The sequence below is a fragment of the Rattus norvegicus genome, chromosome 13 (assembly GCF_021556685.1).
Source record: "Rattus norvegicus strain SHRSP/BbbUtx chromosome 13, alternate assembly SHRSP_T2T, whole genome shotgun sequence".
NCBI lineage: Eukaryota > Metazoa > Chordata > Mammalia > Rodentia > Muridae > Rattus > Rattus norvegicus.
Genome location: NC_141546.1, coordinates 102,465,461 through 102,492,500, shown reverse-complemented (window position 1 = coordinate 102,492,500; position 27,040 = coordinate 102,465,461). Strand labels below are relative to the sequence as shown.

General features: G+C 43.3%; 1 protein-coding gene across 1 annotated transcript in view; it reads right to left on the bottom strand.

The window, feature by feature from the left end:
- The window catches only part of Ush2a (usherin), a 666,484-nt gene that overhangs the window by 603,999 nt on the left and 35,445 nt on the right, over positions 1 to 27,040 (bottom strand). Inside the window, exon 3 of the mRNA NM_001302219.1 lies at positions 7,266 to 7,398. Coding sequence (NP_001289148.1) covers positions 7,266 to 7,398 — 133 coding nt within the window. The remainder of the gene's footprint in view (positions 1 to 7,265; positions 7,399 to 27,040) is intronic.

Below are 27,040 nucleotides of genomic sequence, written 5' to 3'. Positions count from 1 at the left end.
ATGTATTTACATTTCAAATGTTATCTCCTTTCCCCCTCCTCCCCCTTCTCCCCTCCCCTGCTTCTGTGAAGATGTTCCCATTCCCACCCACCCACTCCTACCTCAACACCCTGACATTCCCTACACTGGGGAAATGAGCCTTCACAGGACCAAGGGCCTCTCCTCCCATTGATTCCAGACAATGCCATCCTCTCTTACATACGTGGCTGGAGCCATGGGTCCCTCCATGGTTGGTAGTTTTGTCCCCGGGAGCTCTGGTTTAGTTTTTTGATCTCTCCCTGAACTAGAGCTTGGCAATAGACTAGTATGATCCTGTCTCCCTGTCTCTCTTCCTAACACTAGTGTGGCTTACAGGTCCACACAGCACTGCGACCTCTTATTTGGATCCTGGATAGCAAACTCAGATCTTTGTGCTGGCATAGCAACCTCATGTTCTCACGTGCCTTATTTTTTTTTCCCACAGCATTTACCTCTCTCTTCATTCTTTCATGGATTCATATATTTTTCCATTTATTATTTTTTATGTAATTCTCAAAGTGTTCTCAAGATTAGCAAAAACCATGGGAGAACTAAAGAAACTGAATTTCCTAGCATACTTAAGGTTAAAATCGCAAAACTTTGAAAACCTCCCTGCTGCACCCCTTCTCCAGTCAAGAACCCTCGTACAAGTTCAGACACACCAAAGCAGCAGAAACAATGTAAAAGGCATTGGATGAGCTTGGGCCGTCTTCCCCAGCATCGGGTTTCATAAACACTCAAGAAATGCTCGTTAACACCTCATGGCCAACAATCTTCTGAAGAAAGAATTGCCCACTTAAATACCTACCAAGGCATTCCTCACCTGGAGAGGAAAGTGAATATCTTGATAGGAAACAGAATATTTATTTATAAATCTCTTCCGAAATAGCTCAGAGAAATGGTGACTCACATGGCTCTGTAATTTTGAATCCAATATTTAAGGAGCTGTTATGATCCATGGAGCTCATTGTAAATACATGTTTGCCGCTTTAACTCTCTAAGGCTGGAGACATGCTGGAAACATGGAGCTAACTGGATAACGGAAAGAATATATCCTTAGGAGGTGCAGTTGGACCTTGGTGGATACATATGATGGCTTGAGTGAAAATGTCCCTGGAGTTTCTAATATTTCGTACTTGCTCTCCAGGTGGCGGTGCTGTTCGAGGAGACTTAGGAGGTACATCTTTGTTAGAAGAAGCGTGTCACTGGAGGCAGGATATGAGAGTTTAAAGACTAGTCCCATTGTGAGTTTGCCCTCTCGGTTTCATGCTTGCAGTTCATCATCTCTTCCTGCTTCCACGACTTCCTTCACTTTGCCAGGATGGGTTCCAATTCTCTGGGACAGTAACCCTAAATAACCTTTCTTCTCTGAGGTGCCTTGGTCACCGCGATTTAACACAGCAGCAGAAAAAAAATGTGCACAGTACGGATGGTCTCTTTCATATTTGAAAGGCAGTCTGATCAAACCAAGTTACCACACTAATATGCATAGGGGCATGTCCAATGGAAAGCATTCCTTTTATCTATTAATTTCCTTAATGTGCCCCAGAACAATTAATGACAATACAGACATGACTCGGGAGCATCTCCATGGCAGTCAATACTCATGTGAGAAGTTATCATCAGCTAGGACAGGGAGGAGGCAGGAGGACCAATAAACACACTTTTCAATGTGCTATAGGTCCCGCTGGACAGTCCTGTGTCAGAGGCAGTCTGCAGAAAGCAGAGGCAGTTAGCCTGGTCCTGCATGACAGTACCTTTAATTTAGCTGGCAGAGATGTTTTGCATAACTGTCGCCTCTGAACAAAGCCATCTTGGATATGGACAAAACTATGGTGAATGGTGACTTAATTTTTTTTATTAAAAAAATGGTGAAAGCAAGAGAAATAAAATGATTTATAGAAAGTCCATAGGAACATTCTGTACCTATCTCTTTTTTGATTAGAGAGGTGGCAGGGAGCCTGGCTCATTAGGCAGAAGTAATGAGCCAGGCCACATGCCATCTCTAATTAGAGAAAAGATACAGTAGGTACCATCATACCTATAGGCTGATGGAGTATGGCTAGACATTAAAAACATCCTCGCCTCCTCCCAGCCCCTGAATGTCCATAAAGTGAGTGAACAAAGAATTAATAAAAACTAGGTATTTGTGAGAAACCATTTCCTGTTGCTTGTGTTTTAATCATAGGTTAAAAACTTCTTTTCATGGAGTTTAAAAAAATAAATATCATTTTCAGATTGGAATGGCCTTCTGAAGCATCATTTCAGCATTTAGTGCGCTGAAGTAGAACAGAGTCAAGTCATTTGAGCTCCACAGTGCAAAGGAGACAAATTTATAGTGCCCACAAACACTCTTAGCAACACTTAATGTGAGGAAAGACTTTTAGAGACACCAGTGGGGGTTAAATACCTAATAAGGTTCACGGGGTTTAAACATGCTACTCAAACTTTCTGTGTGCAGAGGACTGGATTTCTTCCCAATGTGCTAATTATTGAAACCAAGTTTCTGAAAACATCCACTACTGAGTTTACTTTTCCCGTGTCAATCAGAATCAAGAGTATATACAAATTGAAATGATTTTAATGTTTTATATATACAACTATCATAGTCATTTCCCCAGCCCAGCTCCCCCTCAGACCTTCCCTCCTTCTCTGCTCCCCTCCTCTCAGCGAACTCCACATCTCCCTCCTAAATACACAAGGGGAGCCAGCTGCTCTCTAGAGTACATTTGAGCCTGATCCACGAGAGGGAATTCATACCTGGTCTTATAAGGCCCATGACTAAGGAAGCCACAGTTTCTTTGGTAGAGAACCTATTGATGTTGTCTTGCTAACCAACATTGTTGTCAAATTCCCTTCTAAATAGTTTTTGCTTATCTCATAGGTTGGGGCTGCTTTCAGTCTTGGTCAGCACAGCTTCCAGAAAGTATTGGTTAATGTAGAAACTCGCAATTATTCAAAATGTTAAGAATAAGCAATGATGAGCGCCCATTGATAGGCTGTCTATTTATAACACTTCCTCCTGTTTACAGAACATCTTGGAAGAGAAAACAAAAGGAATGTAAGAACCAGGCAATGGGAAGAGTGCTGTGCAAAGCTGACCCTGGACATGACAGAGCTGCTACATACATGACCTCATGGAGGATGTGCTTACCAGTGTAAGGCATCTAAATGTGCATGAGTTTGTTTGCAGCACAGAGCAGAGCATGGTGTTTGTATGCATGTATGCATGTGGGGTATGTGTGCTCTGTGTGTGTGTGTGTGTGTGTGTGTGTGTGTGTGTGTGTGTGTGTGCTGTGTGGATGTGACATGTATAGAAGCATGCAGAAGGTAGATGAGACTATACGATCTCCTGGAGCTAGAATTCCAGATGGTTGTGAGCCAACTCTTGTGGGTGTTGGGAACCAACTCACATCCTGGGAGAGCAGTAAGTACTTTTAACATGGACCCTTCTCTCCAGCCCCAAACTTAATGATTCTGATTTAAATAGAGGGTAAACAGAAACTGAAACATAACTTTTAAAGTTTAAGTGAATGGCAACACAATCATGGCAGAAAAAGGGAGTCAGAAAACTTACCCAGAAAGACGTAGAAATACAGGCAATAACAACTGAGACTAAACATGTCGACCCAAATGTACAGGGGCCATAAGAACAGACAACAAAGTTCAGAAACGAAGCCATCCTAACATATGCAGAGACAATCAGATGGCTATAAGGAGTTCTATGTTAATTGTTTAGGTGAGGGATGATGGAGCTTGGCCACTATTCTAGATAGGACGCGGACCCAAGTGAAAGATGCAGAATAATGAAGAATAAAATGTAAGAATACATATGTCATGACATCCAAGTGTGTCGCAGTATAGTAATAAAACATGTTAGGTATGAAAAAGGGGTCTGTAAATTGGGCTTTACTAAAAAGGAGTGATAGTATGTGTCAGCGTTTACCTTTAAAGACAATGAAACTCTCACCTATTTTGGACGATGATGCCTGTTAATCATGCATTCATCAAAGACACACTCAAAAGAGTAATGAACTTCTACACATTAATAAGAAAAAGACAAAGTATCCGATCAAAAATTGGTCCAAAATAATCCATCTAGAATAGGCGCTTCATAGGACAGCACATTGACATGGCAACGTGTGTGTGGAAATTCCCAGAAGTTATACCTCAGGCCATTTGGCAGGGTCAAGGAGGGCCAAGATGGTGGTAAATTGTGAGCCTGTCACAATACTCAGTATTAATGATGGCGATGTTTTCTCTACATACAACATGGCTAAATCCCATGGAGACAGCTCTGAGTAACAGGAAGTCGGCGTGCTCCCTGCGTGTCTGCATGTTAGTTCCAGAACAGACAACCTGCAGCTATAGTGGCAGGCGGGCGTCTCTCCTGACACCATTCTGTGCACATCCATGCAGAGCACGCTGTCTCTCGTGCTGATCTTTGAGACAGAGGAAGTATCCTCTACCCATTTTCACCTGAGAGCTATGCAGATGCTTGCAATTATCTAAGTTCACAAAGCAGGGCCTGGGGAGTTGACTCAGCGGTTTATATTGCTTAGGCTTTCCAAGCAGACCTGAGTTCAATTCCCCTAGTCAGCTGTTCATAACCAACCCTAACTCCGGTTTCTAGGGATCCGATGCCCTCTTCTGGTCTCTGTGCACAACTGCACTCAAGTGGATATACTCCGCCCCACCTGCACATATATTCTAATAAAAGTAAATCTTCAAACACATCATCAAGTTGTATTGCCAGGACTGACATTCTACCTCATATGGCTGCTTTGACAAGCATCAAAGAATTCAATAGTAGATCCAAATGCTTGAACCGAGTCAGCAGGCCACCGAAAGCACCGGAGAAAACATTCAGCATGATATTCTTAGGCGTATTAATGAATTTTCCAAGTAAGTGGCAATCATGTGGTATAATTTAGATACATAACATGGACAAGGAGTCTACAAATGAGGTGAAAAAAACCGAGGAGAGTGTGGAAAGCTAGTCAACGTTAGTAAAGGCCAGCTCACAGCCAACAGCATTTTTCTCATAGAATCCTTATGAGTATCAACACACACATGCACGCACGTGCGCGCGCGTACACACACACACACACACACAAACATATATATACACACACACACACACAAACATATATACACACACATACATACACTACATGAACACATGTGTTTAAAGCAACAATACCCTTTCAGTAAGGGTTATAAATCTTCACAACTTTCTTTCGTCACACATTAGAACAGCCTTTATGCTGTTCAAGGAGCTATATCCTCCAACCCAGCCCTTCTCCTTCTGTGGATGTATCTGAGGAAATAATTGCACACATTAGCAATAGGCACACATACCAGTATGATTTAGTACATGCTACACGCGGAGCGTTTGCTCCTTTGACAATTAAGTAGCAGTTCTAGGTGTCTGGTGGGTGCCAGGTGCGTGAGCATCCGTCATGCTAATTCTGTACACCGCACTGCTGCACTGAGCCTTACGACACCGCTGTCTGCACCATCACCGTCATCTTAAAGTTGGTGTCACAGTGGGGCAGGAGTAGCTTTTCCTGGTTATATAGTCAGTCACAGATGAGATCCAGAGTGCCTCTAGGCGAAGTAGCACAAAAGTATAGATTATCAAGGAACCATACGGTCAGATAATTGTTGGAATATATAATATATAAATATGAGCTTATACACACAGATATTGATAAAAATCTGGGTGATATATAGAGATAGATAGATATGGATACATTAGCTTTAGATTAGATATAGACATAATTTTCTGTCAAATCGCTTTTTGATAATTTGGAAACATTAGAAATTCTATAGAGACTCGTCACAGGCATCCATGTTAGAAGTATGCAGCGGCTACACAAGGGCATGCAACTAAACCCTGAGAATGAGGAAGCACAGGGCTGGAAAGAGCTATTGACACAACACGTGGATCTCGAACGTCTGGAGAGGAAAGGTCTATTTTTAGGTAGCTTAGTGAAGGCATATGTGTCATAATTTCCTTGGGGGGGAAAGTATATTTGTCACCATACATTTCACTGTATGGGTTTAAAAAAAGAGACTGGGAGAGTACGAGAAGTTAAATCGTGTCCTCCTAGTTCAGAGAGTCATGCATTGTTTGGATTTTCCGGTAGTGCGTGTGCATTATATGTTATTTCCACCTTCAAGTCTAGAGGCGATGGTGTTGGGTATTCCAAGACCATTTCCACTTTGACTCCTACTCTTCTGAGATTCTAGTGTGAGCTCTCCTTTGATCTGTACATTCCCATACATGTTGGGAATAGAAATCCCCCCGATCTGATGTGGTACATGTTAAGAGTGTGCCTCAGTTTCTACAAAACATGCTAGGACTCTCATTTAGTAGCACCTTCATAAATATTCAGTGAGTTGAAAAGGGAAATGTTATATATTGTTGCACATATATGTGAGGCTGGGGAGTGAACTTATTTATGTATGTTTCCTTGCATGTGAATGCCAAAGGTTGACATCTGATGTCTTCCTTGGTAGCACTCCACCTCGTTTTGAGGGGCAAGGTTTCTCACAGATCCTGGAAGCCACTGAGCTGCATTTACCTATCTCTGTTATTCTGAGCTGGGACTTCAGACTCAGGACACCATACATAGATTATGTTTTTAATGTAGATGTTGGGTATACAAGTTTAGGTCCCCTTACTGACTGACCTATCTGCCCAGTTCTCATTTATTTTAAAGAGATCAGAATAGAGAAGTCTTCATTTTAAAGTTTCCCTCAAGAGATTGTCCATGTGATGTCTGTCACTGTGGCTCCTTAGAAGGAAGGTCTTTGTGGGTGGTGTTAAGGATCTTGAGGTAGAACTTACCCTGAATGAGATGGCTCTTTAATTTGATGACAACTCTCCTTATAAGGAAATAAAGGGAGACACACAGAGGAGACCAGTAAAGGCAGAGTGGAACTGCCCAGTGGTAAGTAGATTGGCTAGATTGGCTGGCTGTAACTAGGACAGAGGTATGGAGTAGTTACCCGCCTTAGATCATCTAGAAGGAACCACAGTACTGGATCCCCATCACAGGTGACTGGCGTCAAAACACATAAGAATAAATTCCTATTATCTTCAACTATGCATTGGTGGAAATTTGTTACAGTATCCCTAGGAAATGAATACATCTGAATATATTATTAACATGTTTGCTCTTTCAAAACCAGGACCAGTTAGCTAACATGAAATAGAATCGTGAAGACAAAAATCTTACCGTTTAAACTCTGTCCTATTAGTACAGTGCTGGGGGCCGAGTCCGTGATTGAATCGCGGAGAGTTCTTGTATCGAATGCAGTGCTGTTCTCCTCCAAACCATCCACAAAGAAGCTGACTTCCGTCTCATGCACCTGTAAGAATTATTCCCATCATCAAGGGCACAAACTTTTCCTTGGCTTGGACAGCGTGCCCACAGCCTTTCTGTCTTTCCTTCAAGGCATTTCACTCCTTCTCAGCTTCCTTCAGGTGGAAAATGGAGACACCTTTGTCAGTAGCAGGACAGTATCTCTGCCCGTTACAAACCCAGATACGGATCTGTACACTGGGATTTTTCATGCTGCGATGATGTGTTCTGGGGTACTCATGGGGTTTGCATGGTGCTGTCCTGTATGTATGTGTGTGTGCTGATTGATATCTAGGCTTCCAGGGCTTTCCAAGGGTTGTGTAATTTTTTAAATGCCAATGACATCATGTCCATACTTGGAAACAGATAAATACATAAGGGAGAGATATGCAAACCCAGATATACCCAAGATGTACGTGTGGGTATACCCTGAGTCACTAGTGTAAAATGCTCTCCATAAACACCCATTTTTTTAGGCACTGGACTACAGCTGATGACTTTTAAATATACCTTCCCATTATAAAATAACATTAAAAATTTGGCAATCACATTCTAAGCTGATAAAAATCAAACACTGAAGAGCCAATTTTCCAATAAGTCCCCAGAGGGTATGTCAAGTTGAAGAATTTGGTGTGGTGGCTAAATAGTTCCTTATGTGCCATTGTCTCCGATGTAGGCAAAGGAGCCATTAAAGGTCCTTAAACAAATTGGCCTGATTAGGTGTCAGTTTAAACACAAAACCGGGTGACCAGTCAGGTATGGCCCGCTGATTGCAATCTGATGGCTTCTGGGGTACAGCAGAAAGAAGTGGAAAGGAAGTATGATACGAATCACCAATCAGTCACCATTTCGGAGGCAATACCTTTTTGGTTGTGGTCATGCATGATCTTTGATGATTGCACAGGGATTCAGAATAAACCAACTGCTGTTTCGGCACCAACTATAGTGTCTACCAAACTGTCTGTTTGCCGTGTCTCTGATGGTTAAAGGCATTCGAGTTAGCAAAGCAACTCGGGCAGAAAGAGAAAAAGGAGGGAGGGACAGGCAGAGAGAGGGAGAAAGAAATTGGAGGTACGCTATTGTGAAATTAAAAGTCTGGTGTGTAATGATTTAATGAAGCTCAACCAGGGGAATTATTCTAAAACAGGGCTATTCCAAAATGGAGTTTGACAGATAGTGAAGTTTGAGTTAGGTTCACTGTAGGTTCATCGATAAAACAGGCGCACTCGTCTGCTGTACAACTCCAACAGTAAAGAGAACAATGTGAGGTCAGAGGGCACGCGGGCCTTTACCAGACACACACTGCTATGAGCTCGTGGCTCTATGACTATTCGTAAGTCACCGTGTCAATACGGGTTTTGATTTACTTATTGGTATTTAAGAGTTTTATATATGCATATAGTGTATTTTGATCAAGGCCACCCCATTCCCTCCCACAACCACTTTTCCTTCCTAAACTCTTTCAGCCCTGTCTCTGTTTTAAAAAGGATTTGCAACGTGGAAGCAAGGTGAAACCTTCCCATTATTATGGGAGTTCTTGCCATACCGTTCCAGAGCGCCCCCTACTCAGAAAAAACTAATCTCCTTAACAAGAGCAACAACAACAAAGTTGGGCAACATTGTAACTCTTCCTTCTAGCCAACTTCGTTCATTTCAGTGTGTCCTTTTTGAAATAGACTGAGCCAGGGTTGTGTGAGAGTCCATTTTAAACAAAGCTGAAATAGACCTAAAGTCATACGCCGGCTCCTCATGGGCCCAGATCTATTTCTCTCCACTGAATAGTATCGCCGCGCCTTTTTCCCCCTTGCATCCCATTTTTCTCCGCCGGCTACTGTTATTTGGTGTTTGACTGTTATCATTATGAAAGATATAGGCTCTTCCAGTTTGTTATTTGTAGCATTATCTGGTGTTTTACAGCATCTTTGCACAACATGCAGGCTACATGAAATATAACCAGAGAAAAGTTCCCGGTGGTATTAATGCATAAAAAAAGAACACGGTTCCATCTCTACTGTCTTTACCCAGCCCAAAACCTGATGAACAGCCAATTTTCCTTTATCACATTAGCACAGCCATGAGGGAAACACATTTGTTCTCGTCAGTTACACTAAAGATACTATTACCAATCTAACATATACATGTTTTATATCAGCAGTATTCTCAGAGCTTGAGAGAGTCAACAATATATTAAGAGGAGCATGACAGTTTATTTAAGAAAAGAAAATTGTCTCTGCAGAGGGACAGAAGTTAGAAATGTATGGCTGAAGCCCGGTGCCACTGCTCTAATAAAGGTGATAATTCTTGTGCTTTCTTTATAGCAGGTAGCACTCCTGTGACAGCTCTGTCATATCATTCAAATAAAAATGTTGTCTTTTACAAGTTTAGGGCTACCTTTATTTTGAGTCAGATAGAAAGCACGCTTTTGATTTTCTGCGTTGTATCCGCTGCCGCTGTTCAAGACCTTCATCACCTTCTGTTTTTATCAACTCATCACGCCTCTGCTTAGAAGAATTCCGTGTCAGTCATAGCAAATTCCAGAAGATGGTTTCGCTTGCCTGGCCCTTTAAAAATGATTCATGGTGATCCCTAGCTGCTCTCCCCACACCATGCCCTCCCCAACCAACCATCTTTCTATAAATAAGATTAAATCTTTGGTTTTCTGAACCATGTTTTATGTTACAAGATTGTCCAAACTATTTTACAATTCTGATGTGGAGTGCCATCACGGTGACACCGTGGAGACAATAGTGGCCTTTTTGCAATAGCTCATCCTGGGGCTCCCCCCTCGCTGGTTATTGAGGGGAATAAGAATGTATACAATGGGATTTCTGATTTGTGAAGAGAAAGCTTCTCGAAAACCCCCCTATAGCTCTCATTCTCAGGCCCTGAGCAGATGAGAGCAGCCTACACATGTAAGTTGATGTGCTTTGAATGAGTAAATTGGCAAATCCAGCCGCATCTGCAGAGGGCTTTAAGCCGACCCCCTTAAGGGGTCCACAAGCACATGGAGATACGTACGAGCCACTCTCCAGCCTTTATTTCATGGGAGCACTTTATTCTATTTTAACCACTACTTAGCTGTTCAATAATATGCCCTGTAAGAGGCTAGCCTTATCCATATGAGTGAAAGAGGGTGTGCACAAAAATAGCAGCAGAGTTCTACGTGCTATCCTCCTGTCCTTACACCTGATTAGCAAAAATTATATTTCAAAGGACACCACAAGGAGGGCTTGGTGGTGCACACCTGCAATCCCAGCACTTGTGGTAGGAATGCAGAAGCATCGCCACAGCTGAAGGCCAGCTTGGGCTGACTACATGCTGTCATTCTCAAAAACCCTAGAAAACACATTTAGTCTATATGTAAACTTTATATACACTTATATATTTATTTTATTACATACATGTGTAGTAAATGAATTTTTTTTCTGTCTGGGCTAGCAGTACTCACATCAAGATCCATAGACTGACTAACAAAAACCCCAACACCCCAGGTTATGAGAAGCTATTTTTTTTTTGAGTTCTTGGTCAGGGATGCTCAAGAGACCCCAACCGTTACAGGTTACTTATGTTACCCTTGGCTGACTAGGGAAGGGCAGTCCCTATTACTGACGACACTGTGCAGTTTGGACCTGGAACCTAGAGGACCCAAGCTGGATTTGACCTGAATGTCCCCTCCCTGGCGACTTCTCGGAAGTGTCACGGAAGCTTCCTAAGGAGGAAAACAACCATCGGTATCCAGCTATGATACGTGTGACTGACAACAATGGCCGGCATGACAGAAAGGTCATAAGGATGACACAGTGGGGCAATCCCTACCCAATAAGAGGGAGACCACCACTGGACCAGAGAAGACATGGTTGTTGAGGGGAGAAATTACAGCCACCATTTTACTAAAGCAGCATAATCTCTAACTTTATTTTATACTTGTCCACATTCCTATTTCACTTCTCAGCGAGGAAACTTCCCTTTGAAGAGACCATTACAGAAAACTACAGCCTCAAAGGATACAGAACACTCCCATGTTTGCGGTTCAGAGATCATTGCAGAAGGGACTGAAAACTTGTAAGGACTGGAGGAATAGGGAGCTTGATGTGAGGTTGTGTCTTTTAGTAGCCAGAAGCTACACCCATAAAATCTCACCGAGTCTGAGAAACAAGACCTAAACATACACACATATCCATATACACATAAGCAAACATATGTTTTTTTCACATTCATATATTAGTGAGCATTTACTAAAGAGATAGCATGGATAAATCCATCTAGAATAGAAACATCACCCACATACCACTCTGTCAAGAAGCTATATGTGATAACAAGACATTTAACCTACCGGGTGATATTTGGATCACCATACATGACATTAGTTGTTTTTAACTTAAATACTGAATTTTAGTCTGGTCAACAAAGCACTGTCATTTGAAGGAATCCTTATGACAAGGTACCTTAGATGGGTCATGTGTGTACATACAGCATATGTTTGGACTTTTCCTTGGAAAAAGTCACAGTATCTTAAGAAGGTCACTTTCCTTAATTCATCTGGCCTCGTCTTAAAGTCAAACTATCTGAAGAATTCTGAAAAACACCTTTTAAAAAATGTTTATTTATCTTATTCAATGAGCGTGTGTGTTGCCTTTCCACACATATATGCATGTGCATCCCTTGTGTGCCTTGGGGCAAGAAGAGGGAGTGGGATCCCTGGAACTAGAGTTAGAGACAATCGTGAACATCACGTGGATGCTGGGAACTTAACCCAGGTCTTCTGTAAGGGCAGCAAGTGTTCTTTAACACTGAGCCATCTTTCCAGCTCTTGAATAACATCTTTTTAAATAGACAACATGAAGTGTTTGACAACATAACCTAGATTCAAATTCACCTTTAAGAAACAATGGATTATACAAATACACCGAAAGCCATCTTGAGTGTTAAGGAATTCAATCAGAAAGAAAACCATCGTGGCATGAACCAGAATTAAAACCAACTCGATGGAGGAAAAACCAGTCTGAGACTTTCTGAAATAGAAAATGCCCTAAAATAGAAACATCCATTTCTAAATGAAAAAAAAAACAGATTTGCATAAAAGATCCCATAATACTGCCTGTAATTCTTAAGCATAAGACAATTTGTCCCCCAAACTCTATAAAGTTATTTTAAAAAAATCTCAAGTATGTTATATCCCCCTCTCTGAGACCACATGGAATTCCACCCCGAACAACTGCTTGCCATTTTAAATCTAAATGTGGTTTTATTTCTAACATATTTTATTGGATTGTATCTCTAACTTTTATCATCAGCCAACTCCAGTTCGTGGAGGATAGCCTCTCACTGGCTCATGAGCACCATAGTGTCTCTGTGATGAGAGCAGGTTGTTCCCATAGAGGTACTGGCTGAATAGTTAGGATTATTAAAAACAACTGACATGATAATGAGAATTAGTCACAGAATTGAAAACAACAAAACCCATTCAAGGTCTCAGAAGTCTGAGTGTACCAGAGCCAGTTTGAATCAGCCAACTTTAATCTGCCACGTAAGTCCAGTTAGCATTTGGAAGGAAGAGCCATTGAGATCATTAAAGCCATCCATTGAGTCTTTCCTCTGTGACTCTATGGAGTGGTATTGTAGGGAGCATGGGGACAAGCCTGGCCCTGGAACAGTAGCTAAGGCCTACATCCTGATTCTGATCCACAAAGAGAAAGAAAGGGAGGGAGAAGGAGGAAGGGAAGGGAAGACAGGGGGAAGGAAGAAGGGAGAGAAAGGAGGAGGAGAGAGGTAAGAGGGAGAAGGAGGAGAAGGAGAAGGAGAAGAAGGAGAAGGAGGAAAAGAAGGAGAAAGAATGAAGAAGGAAGGAGGAAGAAAGAAGGAGGAGGAAGAAGAAGAAGAAGAAGGAGAAGAAGGAGGAGGAGGAGGAGGAAGAGGAGGAGGAGGAGGAAGAGGAGGAGGAGGAGGAGGAAGAGGAGGAGGAGGAGGAAGAGGAGGAGGAGGAGGAGGAAGAGGAGGAGGAGGAAGAGGAGGAGGAGGAAGAAGAAGAAGAAGAAGAAGAAGAAGAAGAAATTTCCTCCAACAAAACCACACCTCCTAATCATTCTAACCCACTCCCTGATGGCTAAGCATTCAAATACATGCGACTATGAGGGCCATTCTTATCCAAGCCACCTCGCTCTCAGTGCATTCTTGGCGGTCCTACAGATTAAACCCACAGTTTGATACACCTTAGACAAGTAACTTACCACTAAGCTGTGCCTCCAATTCTCTTTCTACTTTGTGTTTTGAGATAGGGTCCAACTAGGTGACTCAAGTTGACTTCAAACTTGCAATCTCCCTGTCTCGGCCTCTTAAATACCCACCATGACAGGCCAACATCACCAGGCCGGCCGTCAATACATAATTCCACATCTACGTGGATCCATGTTTGGACAGTAGAGGCTCTGTAAAGCTGAAGTGTGTGATATACCTGAGAGATTCTAGGTCACAGCAGTATCCTTCTCTGTGATACTCTCCCCCGTCCTTCCCCCTCCCTCTCCCCTCCCCCTCCCCCTCCCTCCCCCTCCCTCTCCCCTCCCCCTCCCTCTCCCCTCCCCCTCCCTCTCCCCTCCCCCTCCCTCTCCCCTCCCCCTCCCTCTCCCCTCTCCCCTCCCCCTCCCTCTCCCCTCCCCCTCCCTCTCCCTCTCTCCCATTTAGTCTTGCTTTCTGACATAAAAAGCTTATCTAGGTCTGTTTATTTTCACTTTCCTGCCTTAGTTCTAAAATCAGTTTTTTCCCCCAAGGAACTGTAGCTGATAGGGACATTTGAGTGATAGAGGGTATTTACAAGTGAATTTGAGCTGATACTCAGTGTAAAAGACAAAACCACCACCATCATCACCACCACCACCATCACCACCACCACCATCACCACCACCACCACCATCACCACCACTACCACCACCATCACCACCACCACCACCATCACCACCACCATCACCACCACCACCATCACCACCACCACCACCACCATCACCACCACCACCACTACCACCACCACCATCATCACGACCACCATCACCACCACCACCACCACCACCATCACCACCACCATCACCACCACCATCACCACCACCACCATCACCACCACCACCACTACCACCACCATCACCACCACCACCACTACCACCACCACCATCATCACCACCACCATCACCACCACCACCATCACCACCACCACCATCACCACCACCACCACTACCACCACCATCACCACCACCACCACTACCACCACCACCATCATCACGACCACCATCACCACCACCACCATCACCACCACCACCTCAGGTCTCTCTGCCTCTGCAGTTCACCTCTCTTAGGATGTTTTTATGCCATCCACCTACCTTCTCAGGATATTCTTCAAATATTTGCTTAGCAAAGACTTTCCTAACTCTACCTGTAGTGGTTACTTTTCTATTTCTTCAGCAAACACCACCACCAAGGACAACTTCATGAAGAAAGGCTTTATTTCTTCTTACAACCTTCAAAGCAGTCTATTTTGAAGGGAAGTCACAGAGGGAATATAAGACAGCAACCTGGGGGCAGGAACCGAGACAGAGGCCAGAGGGGCTGCTGCTTATCCTGTTCCCAGAACTTGCTCAAACTGCTCTCTTAAATGCTCAAGGAGATCAGTCTAAAGTTGGCATCATCCCGGGGGTGTGGGGGGCTGGGCCCTCCCACACTGATCATAATTAAGAAAATGTCCTACAGGCTTTCCTACAGGCAGTCTGTTGGAGGCATTTTCTCCCTAACCGATACTCCTCTTTGCAAATAACGCTAGCTTTGGTCAAGTTGACACAAAACAAGAACAAAACCAAAACAGCCACCATCGCCACCACCAACAAAAAAATCTAGCACTAACTATCACACTATCCAAAGACTGAAATTTCTAGACTAGGGCCCTGCTAGGGTTCTCTTCTCTCTTCTCCCCTCATCCCTTCCCCTCCCTCCTTTTCTCTTTGCCTCTCTTCCTCTCTCCCTATTTTCCTTCCTTCCTTCTTTCCTCCTTCCTTTTCTGTATCTTTCATTTTGTTTTTTAGTCCTTTTACATGTGTGTGTTTGTGCTGTGGTATTAATGTGCAGGTAAGTAAGACACATTGGTTGTCTGTCTTTCCCTTTCTTCTTGTTTGAGACAAGGCCCTTGAGAGTTGTTCTGCCTTTTTTGCCTCCAATCTTCCCCACAGGAGCCCTGACACTGCAGGCGCATACTACCTGCCTTACTTTCTGTGAATTCCTTATATTTGTACTCACGCTTCCGGGACGAGAGCTATAACCACTCTGCAGCCTGGCCACCCCCTTTACTTCCCTTCTTCTCAGACCATTCTTATCCATTTCCACCCATTCAGGTCTTATTTCTTCTTCTCTAGCTAGAGTATAAACTCCAGAAAAGGCGTTTCTGTTTTCCTTCCCTCTTTCCCTGCTGTTCCTTCCTCCCCTAGAACTACAATTACTGCCTGCTGGGTACCCACTCAGTCCCCCCACGAGTAAAGCTCTGTGTCTAAAGCCGTCGATGAGAGTGGCAAGCCAGTTAACTAGGGACAACAGAAAAGCTCAGGGGCTGGGAGGAAAAGTTCTCCACGTGATGCTGACACACCCCTCTCTCTTTTTACATTGCTGTCCTCATAAGATGGTTGCCTTTGTGAGTCTAGAACGAAGACATGCTTTCATTATATAAAATCAGAATGTTCATTACCCAAAGTCCGTTCCTTTCATGACCTTTTTAGCAGTAAGTGAAGGCTATTTGGGACATTTTTGTTTGTCTGTTTCATTTTATTTTATTCTCAGAGTCTCACTCAGCAGCTCTGACCGTCCCTGAACAATGTAGCCCAGGCTGGTCTCAAACTTGTGGCCATCCTCCCATACCTCGATTTCCTGAGTGATGGGTTTTCAGGCATGGGTCTCCATATCTGTCTTAGTGAATATTTCAATGTGTGAGTTTTAAATCACCCTTCCTCCTTCAAATTCTATCCAGTTTCACTTTTATGCATCTTTAAATTGTAGCAATAGATAGAGCAGCATTCAGACCCCTGGGCCTGGAGGAGGGTCATGAAAATGTCCTTCTGAACTGAGAGGACAAAGCGATTCTGCCAATGGGTGAGCTCACTGCTCGCCCAAAGTCAAAGGCCTCAATCAAGGACTCCACATGTACATACAGAATCGTGTCTTTGTTCAGTCTAAATCCAAACCCATGTCAGCCCTTACTGCTGTCTTAAGGATCCCAGGTCATAAGTGTTGTGACAATGAACAGAACCAAATGGCACTGGCTGCTTGAGTTACAGCTGATGAACTTTTAAGATGAATTATTCTATTAAATAAATGGTTTTATTAATGCAATAGTGTGTGTGTGTGTGTGTGTGTGTGTGTGTGTGTGTGTGTGTGTGTATACACATGTACAAGGGCACTTGGAAACCAGAGGTTGATGTCTGGTATCTTTCCTCTATTACTCACTACCATTTTGGAGATGGTTTTTCTTATAGTAGCTATGGCTCACAGAGCTAGACTGGCCAGCAATCCAGTTGTAGGAATCCTCTGTCTTTACCTGCTCAGGGCTTAGATTGTAGGCATGTGTTTTTTACATTGTTTCTAGGGATGAATTTAGATCTTCCAACTTACATGGCAAGCACGTTACAGACTGTGTCCTCCCTCAGGCCTAGATGACAAGTTTTTACAATGTGTGCTTCTCCATAAGTTCCCATCTTCTAACCATTGTGAGTCAGTTTACTCTTTTCAGCTCCAGATAATACTAAGAAGAAAAATTGTTCAAAGATACCAATGGCCTCTTTACCCTCTTTCTGATACATGGATCATGAAATCTGACCTTGAAGGCATTCTAGAGTGGAGAATGTCGTTTCAAAGTGGCCCTGGTTTAGGTCTTCTTTGTCTCGATGTAGGTCTGACAGTTCATATCTAGAGTCTTGTCTCAGTAATGGAGAAGACCACACATTTAATTTACCTTGAACAATGAACAAAGCAGAATCTATTAAATGGTCATTCATTAAAATTTGTGAAACTTATTCATGTCTGTGTATCCCTCTATGAATGTATGTATATGTCTGTGTGTATTTCTCTCTGTGTGTGTGTATATGTGTGTGTGTGTGAGAGAGAGAGAGAGAGAGACAGAGAGAGAGAGAGAGAGAGAGAGAGAGAGAGAGAGAGAGAGAGATCCCTGTGAGACCGTGATGCCCAGAAAGGAAGATTCCATCACCATTCCAGTTGCAGACAATTGTGAGCTTCTCTACACAGGTACTGAGACCTAAACATGAGTCCTCTAGAACCTTAGCAAACACTCTTGACCACTGAACCATCTCTCCAGCCCCTTAAAGAGTCATTCTTAAATTAAAGTTATGTGAGCCCCAATTAAAAATCAGGTGTGGGTCAAATGCAAAAATAGTTAATGCTGTCTGATTGACTGGGGGAAAAACTATCTCTTGCCATTGATTTGATAAAATAATTTTTTATAATCTTATGGAAACTAGATGCTGGAATTGGATTGCCAAATTTGATGAGTATTCTAGAAATATATACATATATATAATATATATCTCATAAAATTTGTTTATATATAAATATTCTGGAAATTTACATATATAATACATATTAGCATACAGTAATATATAATATATAACATATGTTATCAAATCTAATGTGTTCTCTGTATAATTATACATACATAATTATATATTATTAATAATGTAATTAATATATTAACTTATGTACTATATATAATTTTCTAGAACATATATTTCCAGAAAAAACATATGTATATATATTCTCTTATAATCCATACTTGTTTGATCTAAGTATTTTGTCCCAAGCTATTTTTCCCCTGGTATGCACACTGTTGGAAGCTTTCTGGAGACTCAGTGCAACTGCATGCTGGTATTTTGGGGATGTCCATAAAGGCCAACAGACCCCAGATGTGTGAGGGCCAGATAAAAATTCTTGGTATGAAAAGCATTTGTTTATTTTGCTCATTAGAGGGGAACGTAATGAGCTTACAAGTACTTTCAGTAATTGTTTAGAAAAGAATCCAGCATGGGGGGAGGTATTATAGGAGGAGACAATTGAAAGGTGAGGTGGAGAATCACCATGGTTACAGTATCTAACAGAAGGAGCAGCAGAGTACCATTGTCTCCCCCAGGATGCTCCCAGCTATGCACATCTCCTAATGCTTTCAACAATGGAGATTAATAAACTGGTCTAACTTCCTGCCCACAGAAAGGTAATTAGGCTTATGGGGTAGCTTAGTACCTTTCACCAAGTCACCCCAGAGTTAGAATTTACATCTATTTAATTTAAGTTGTGATCTAAATAATTATGAGGGTTTTCTTTTCTTAATAATGAAGTGTAAGGATTAAGAGATGTGGGGTTAACTGTCTATGTTGCTAGTCAGTTCTCAGTTTAACTGTTGTCTCCCCAGGGAGCCCAGGGACACCCACAAAGACCTAAGTCATCACACCTATTGACTCTTTATCATACTGTTCAGGTTTGTCTCCTTACCTTCTATTTTTCTATTTTCTGTTTATTTAGGGGTTTTGTTCTCTTCTTATTCATCCTGCAACATGAAACATGAATACACACCATACACACACACCATATACACACTCACTCTCTCTCTCTCTCTCTCTCTCTCTCTCTCTCTCTCTCTCTCTCTCTCTCTCTTTCACACAGAACGGTAGCTTGAAGCAGATAATGTCCTCCATACACTCCTGGGTTTGAACACTCAGTTGGTAGAACTGTTTAGGGAGGTTTTTGTTTTGTTTTGTTTTTAATGCATGTATGCTTTCTACATCTGCAAACTACTTTTAATGAAACAAACGCAGGCTGGGATATTACTCCGCTGAGAGAGTGCTTGCCGCACATGCAGAAAGCACTGTTTCAATCCCTTGCACTACATAAACCAGACACTGGGATGCACACCTACGCTCTCTGCACTGGCAAATTCACACGGAAGCAGCAAAATGTCAAGGGGAGGGGCCAGAGAGCTCGCCTTAAGGATATTCGTTACTTATCCAGAAGACCCAGTTTCAAACACCAGCACTCAATGTTAGCTCACAATCATTTGTACTCCAGTCTGAGAGGCTCCAAAGCCCTCTCCTGACATCCAAAGATACCTATCCACGTGGTGCACATATATCCATGTAAGCAAAGTGCTCATACATATAAAAGAAGACATACATCTTTTTAAGTTCAAAGTCAGAGTTCGAGGATAGTCTAGAATATTGTGTGACTTGGTCTCACAGAAATGGGTGGGCAAGATAGTTCAGTGGATAAAGCTCTGGCCCTGGTGATCTCGGTTGGACCCTTCAGACCCATATGGTGAAAAAAACAGGACAAACTGTCCTCTAACTTTCACTTGGATATTATAAACACATACACATATCACACTCACATACATACAATCACACAATTGCACATGCATACACACTCACACACACATTCACACATACTCACACTCACATACACACACTCACACACACTCACACATATGCACATGCACATACTCTCATACACCTACACTCACACTCACATACACACACTCACATACACACATAGGTGCACATGCACACACACACATTCACACACTCACACACAGTTACACATACACACACACACTTGCACACATACTTACATACACACACTCACACACATACACTTACACACACACATCATACACATGAACATCTACGGAAAAAAGTAGTTCTCAGGCTTTTCTCATATTTTTCTTCATGAAAATAGTCTATGACAAGTATATCAGAAAACAAGGGCTCTAAAAAGAATTCTATCAATACAAGGCATTGCTCTCAGCTGGGCACTTAAAACACCATCAGCTATGCAAGCCTTCAAAGGTGGGTCACCACCCAAATCCATTCCAGCAATGGCAACTGTCTCATCCAAAAAAGCTCCAGTTACCTCAAGAAATTATATAAGTAACCCATATAGAGAATAGTCAGGGAGTGCTGACTCTACCACACTATCCTGACTTTTAAAACAACAGCTACAGAGGGGAATCAGCAGAGGGTTGAGCACGTGGACTCACTTGCCTTCAGTCTTCAACTCCTACAGTTAGAGTTCACAGGCAAGGGACGCTGTCATTTACACTGGGAGGCTATGCCTGCAAGTTGTCCTTCCAACATTTGCCGTGGCACCTACCACCTCCACACACAAAGCATGCGTGCATGCACCTATGCTCAATAAATAAATTCAGAGTAACAAAATTCTTAATGACATCTGTGATATGATGATGTGATAGTAACAATTCACAAATAAAGATCCCATTATTATATAGGGGGCTGCTCCCATTTATCTCAATGAGTACAAGACTATAGATCAAATTTATTATCTTCCGAACTATTTAAACAAGGTGGGGGGAGAACCGCAAAATGCGTTATGTGAAGACAACAAGAGACAATGCCTTCTGTTGACAGAAACCTAAGGGTCAGACACTCTGGAGCAACCTCCGGTAGGATTCTGCTGTAGTCAAACATTTTCTGAAGGCATTCTGTCAATATGTACCCAAAACACAGTTATGCACACTCTTTGAGTCAACAACTGCCTCTCTGAAATTTACCCTAGCAGTGTGCTGAGAGAAGAGTGTCAGGTGGAAATCATTAATTTATAGTGTTCTCAGCCTGTACACCGGTGCATTCCCTTCTCTTACTCAGAAGACCATGCACTGCAACTCAGAAGGCGGTCAGCTGAATGTTCTGAGGATGAATCTGTGAAGTTAAAAGAAAAAAGAAAGGGAAAACAAGCAAACAAAACAAAACAAACAGGGATTTCACTACGAACCAGAGGTCGAGGCATGCAGGCTGCAAATCGGTCTACATCCAAAAGCTATTTTAGGAGTGGATATGTCTTGAGAAAGAAAGCGTGGACTATGGTCGAATGATTTTAAAAAATAGCAAAATGAGGATGCATGGTTGTTTCTTGAATGATCATTTAAGAGAAGAAGGATTTGAGTATTTGAGTAAATGATTTGCATCCCATGGTGACACAGGCCATCTTGGCAGAAGCATAGAATGCAGGCCACTGGCTTCATGAAGACAGGAAGACCCCTACAGGAGTCCTGGGACAGATGTACAGTCCCTAAGTACAACTTGATGGCCAGCTTCCTACCCTTGGCATTTTCCAACCTAATCTTAATAAGCATAGGTAGGGCTGGAGAGATGGCTCAGTGGTTAAAAGCACTGACTGCTCTTCCAGAGGTCCTAAGTTCAATTTCCAGCAACCACATGGTGGCTCACAACCATCTGTGATGGGATCTGATGCCCTCTTCTGGTGTGTCTGAAGACAGCTTCAGTGTACTGATATACAACATATTTGTTAGAAGGAGGAGGAGGAAGAAGAAAGCAGCAGCACAGGTGGAAGAGAAGGAAGAGGACAACGAGGAGGAGGAAGAGGAGGTTAGAGACTGTCTCCATTAGGTCAGAGGAAAGAGTAAGCATAATAATGAGAAAACATGTGTCATCTCTGACAAAATATTCTTCAGATACTCTAAAGAAGTTAGAGGATGATGGACAAGCACAGAAACCAAGACCAACTCTACAGAGAAACCAGCAGAACAGCCTCAGCTCTTCAGCTTTCTAGATGGGAGAGGAACTTGGAAGCTATTTCCAAGAGGTCGGCCTGAGGAAGGCTGGGCAGTTCATGGCCCTAAAATGCAGTCACTGGTTTTGGTAAGACAGTATTTCCTTAGACTGTTGGAGTCAGTGGCAGAAAGAAATCACTTTTTTTTTTTTTTTTGGTCACACTATATGGCATGGAGGCATCTTTCATGTAATATACTCCTACTTACTCTAACTTCATAGCACACTGGTTCCACTCTATTTTAATTAGTTTTAAATTTTTTAAAGTTGCATATTCATATATATTGATTTCTTTACCCTATTACTTCCCCTTCTCCCCTACACACCTCTGCCAATCACTTGATTCACAACTACTCACTCCCACTGTTACCCCTTTATTTCAGGTATAAGTCTCACATCCAAGGACACCACTATGCACAGACAGGCACAGGTCTCACACCCGAGGACGCCACTATGCACAGACAGGCATAGGTCTCACAGACATGGACACCACTGCTGTGAGTTCTTGATTGCCGTGGCCATGCTATGCACAAAGGAGTGTGTCGCAAATTTGCCCTCCCCATACCCCTGATCTCACATTCCTTCTACCCTCTCTTCCACCATGTTCCCCGGACATCACAGTACATGCTACAGATGTTCCATTCAGGGCAGGGCACCTAGCAGTCTAAAGTCTCAGCACTCTGACCAGATATTAATGTCTGCTCTGATTGTTTCCTACTGTGAAAGAGGTTTCTCCAGTGAAGGCTGAGTGTAGGACCATTCTATGGGCATAAGCATCTAATTTAGGAAGCAGTTTAACGACACTTAGATTTTGTGAAATATCAGTAGTAGATGCCTTCACAGGGCCTATGGTATCCTCGGCCAGAGACTCTTTACAAGGTTTACTGCACTAGATATGTATTTCTTCTGTGAAGTGGGCCTAAATATAACCAGGGAGCGGTTGGTTGCCCCCAGAACGCTGTCTCTAATTTCATTCACAAATCTCAGTGTAAACTTGGGTAAAAGCAGCAAGCAGTAACTATGCCACATCCAGCCAGTATACTGCCTGGAAATTTCCAGGTAATTAGTCCATCGCCTGTGAACCCAGCCAGCCGTAGGTGTAGGGCAAGGGCAAAAATGGAAGTAAATTCTTTTCCAGAATGTAACATGAGTGGCCATGAGTCTGCTTCCTGCACCCGGCCTTTGCAGTGTGTGGCCTGATGGAATCCTGGGCTTCCGGGTCCTACCAGCAGCATCACTTACAGCATCCTAAGCTTTTCTTAACTCTCCCATATTCTGGTTCCCGGGGCTCCTGACTCCCATTCCCAGGCAGCCATAGCAATGCCTCTGCTGCTTTGGTACTCAACCTCCATCTCTCCGCATTCTCAGTTTTACCATTGGTGCGACCGAACGTCTCACCAAAACAACTCATAACCTTGTGCTCATGGCCAGTGCTTTTAATCCGTCAGGGCATGAAAAGAACAGCAGAGAAGCTCACACCCTGGCAGGAAGAAAGCAAAAGAGAACAGTACTGGAGCTGAGATGGAGATCCTCATCAGGGCACCTCCCTCCATCATCTCCACCACCATCTCCCTCCATCATCTCCCTCCATCATCTCCCTCCATCATCTCCCTCCATCATCTCCCTCCATCATCTCCCACCATCATCTCCCACCATCATCTCCCTCCATCATCTCCCTCCATCATCTCCCTCCATCATCTCCCTCCATCATCTCCCTCCATCATCTCCCTCCATCCCCCACCATCATCTCCCTCCATCATCTCCCTCCATCATCTCCCACCACCATCTCCCTCCATCATCTCCCTCCATCTCCCTCCATCATCTCCCTCCATCTCCCTTCATCATCTCCCACCATCATCTCCCTCCATCATCTCCCACCGTCTCCCACCATCATCTCCCTCCATCATCTCCCTCCATCCCCCACCATCATCTCCCACCGTCATCTCCCTCCATCATCTCCCTCCATCCCCCACCATCATCTCCCACCGTCATCTCCCACCATCATCTCCACCATCATCTCCCTCCATCATCTCCCTCCATCATCTCCCTCCATCATCTCCCTCCATCATCTCCCACCATCTCCCACCATCATCTCCCTCCATCATCTCCCTCCATCCCCCACCATCATCTCCCACCATCATCTCCCTCCATCATCTCCACCATCATCTCCCTCCATCATCTCCCTCCATCATCTCCCTCCATCATCTCCCTCCATCATCTCCCACCATCATCTCCCTCCATCATCTCCACCGTCATCTCCCACCGTCATCTCCCTCCATCATCTCCCTCCATCATCTCCCTCCATCATCTTCCTCCATCATCTCCCTCCATCATCTCCCACCATCATCTCCCACCATCATCTCCCTCCATCATCTCCCACCGTCTCCCTCCATCATCTCCCTCCATCATCTCCCTCCATCATCTCCCTCCATCATCTCCCTCCACCATCTCCCACCATCATCTCCCTCCATCATCTCCCTCCATCATCTCCCTCCATCATCTCCCACCGTCTCCCTCCATCATCTCCCTCCATCATCTCCCTCCATCATCTCCCTCCATCCCCCACCATCATCTCCCACCGTCATCTCCCACCATCATCTCCACCATCATCTCCCTCCATCTCCCATCGTCTCCCACCATCATCTCCCACCATCATCTCCCACCGTCTCCCACCATCCCCCACCGTCTCCCATCATCATCTCCAACTATCTCCTACCTACCCCCTCTAATGAGGCCCTACCTCCCAATATTTACCAATACGGTAAAATTCACAAACAAGTTAGGCATCACAATAATCAAAAGTTGACTCTGTAGAAAGACGTATGGGTTAAAACTGAAATGCCCATTATATCTGAAGACTGCTCCTTAGGAGTCACACTGAGGCTGTCCCCTGTCCTCCACAGATTCAGTCAAGCCCCAGGGATCCACCTGTCTCCAAGACCCCAGCCTTGGGATTGTAAGCCCTCATCACTACCCCAAGCCTAGCTTTTGGGAACTCAAATTTGCAAGGCCAAGAGAATTTTACTGCTGGATTCATCTGCTCAATCCAGAGATTCTTATTGTCATAGCAGTAGTTATTCACAAATGATTCCTTGCAAGGGAGACCAGGCAAAACCAATATTATTTTAGTTAGGCATTTTTCTTCAGATGTAGAATATTTTCTAAATAGCAGGCATGAAAACTCTGGCTACAGAATACTTTTAATAGAACATGGAGCCTTCAAGTGGGCCACAGTGCTTTTAAATTTAATGAAGTAGATATTCACAGCATGGAGACTTCAGTTAGAAAGCCAAAATAAAAAATAAATACAAAAATACATAAAATCAATGAACTACTGGGCTCCCTTTACAGACCCTTAAATATTAAAATCTATTTTATAGCTATACTTCTAACATGGGTCACTGGGTCTTTAGTACCCTAGTCCACCAGAGGCAGACATAAAGGACCTTATTTTAACATTTAACTTGAAGAGAGTTTTCTACCTGTGTGCCCCCCTCCGGCCTTCCTCCCCCTAACATTAGGTATAACTCAGAAGGGGCTAAAACCATTCAGCTGAACAGTGTCAGGCTCTTCTCAACTTCTAACCTCTTTTGCCCAAACCTCCTGAGAATCAAGCTCTATCACACTTAATTCACTTTCTCCTAAACAACAATGTCAGAAAGAAAGAAAGAAAGAATGAAAGAAAGAAAGAAAGGAAGGAAGGAAGGAAGGAAGGAAGGAAGGAAGGAAGGAAGAAAGCAAGCTACATCTTGCAGTGAAGCAGTTACTTGGCTATATAAAGCGAAGACAAACTTTCACAAATGAATATAGTTGTAACTATTACTTTTATCTTTAATAAAATCAAGTTAATTTTCACATAAAGCAAAGGGATCTAAAAGTTGTCTCAAGATGAGAGGAAAACGAAGCCAGACTGTGGCAGGGTAATGATACTTTTTCTGCAAACTGAGTGCCTTTAACGTTCTACCTTCTGGGTTATCCATTTCTAGAAGCGACTCGTCCTATGGAGTGCTTCCAGGGGAGGAGTAAACCTTTCACAGGGGTGGCATATCAGATGTCCTGCATATCAGATATGTGCATTATGATTCATAATAATGGCAAAAATCACACCTATGAAGTTGCAACAATTTTTTTTATTACTGTGAATCACCACAGCATGAGGAACTGTATTAAAGGGCTACATTAGGAAGGTTGAAGAACACTGATCAAAGCCATGCTTGAAGTCTTTAAGGAGTTTTCTGGGAACCCACCAAGCATTTATGATGATGCTTTTGTTGCTGTTAACAGCCAGCCACTCCTGCTGCTTGACTATTAATACTGCATATTAATATCATGACTTTGAACCTGGAGGGGTGACTTAGGGAAAAGAGTTCTCAGGGCAAACCTCGGAGACACCGAGTTCAGATCCACCGGGTGTGGTCAGTGGGAGTTTGCAAACGCAGCACTGAGAGAGGTGGAGACTGGAGATCAGAATCTCTGGGGTTTGCTGGCTGCTGGCTCAGCTCTCGCTTCCACGAAAGACCATGTGCCAAGTGAACAAGGCAGAGACTGATACGGTAGGACGCACAGCTACCCCTCTGGCCTCCTCACTTGAACGCACTTGCACACAAGTGTGTACATCCCACATATGTACACAGAGGAGTCGTGACCTTGCAAATACAAAGCACACGGGAATTCCAAATGGTTTGATCTAAGAGCATGACTTACTGTGTATAGGAGCCTCTTCCCACACCTCATTAGCGTTCTGCACATGACCTTGCTCTCGGTCACGCCGAAACACAAATGCTGTGTTGACAGGTGTGGGGAGTGGGTTTCAAAGAACGTCTCAGGAGAAGCCGGAGAACAAACTGGAGGGAATCTCTAAGTGCGAATGTGCACATGGTACTTGATGGAGTTTCTGCCAGGGGCACTTAGATTCCACTTCCTGCGCGGAGCGCTTGCCATTTTGGCTTCAAGTCTATGGAAGCCAGACTGAAAAGGTAACTCAGTGTTAACCTTGAGTAATACATACTCATCATATAATACAATACGTAGTGATTTAGC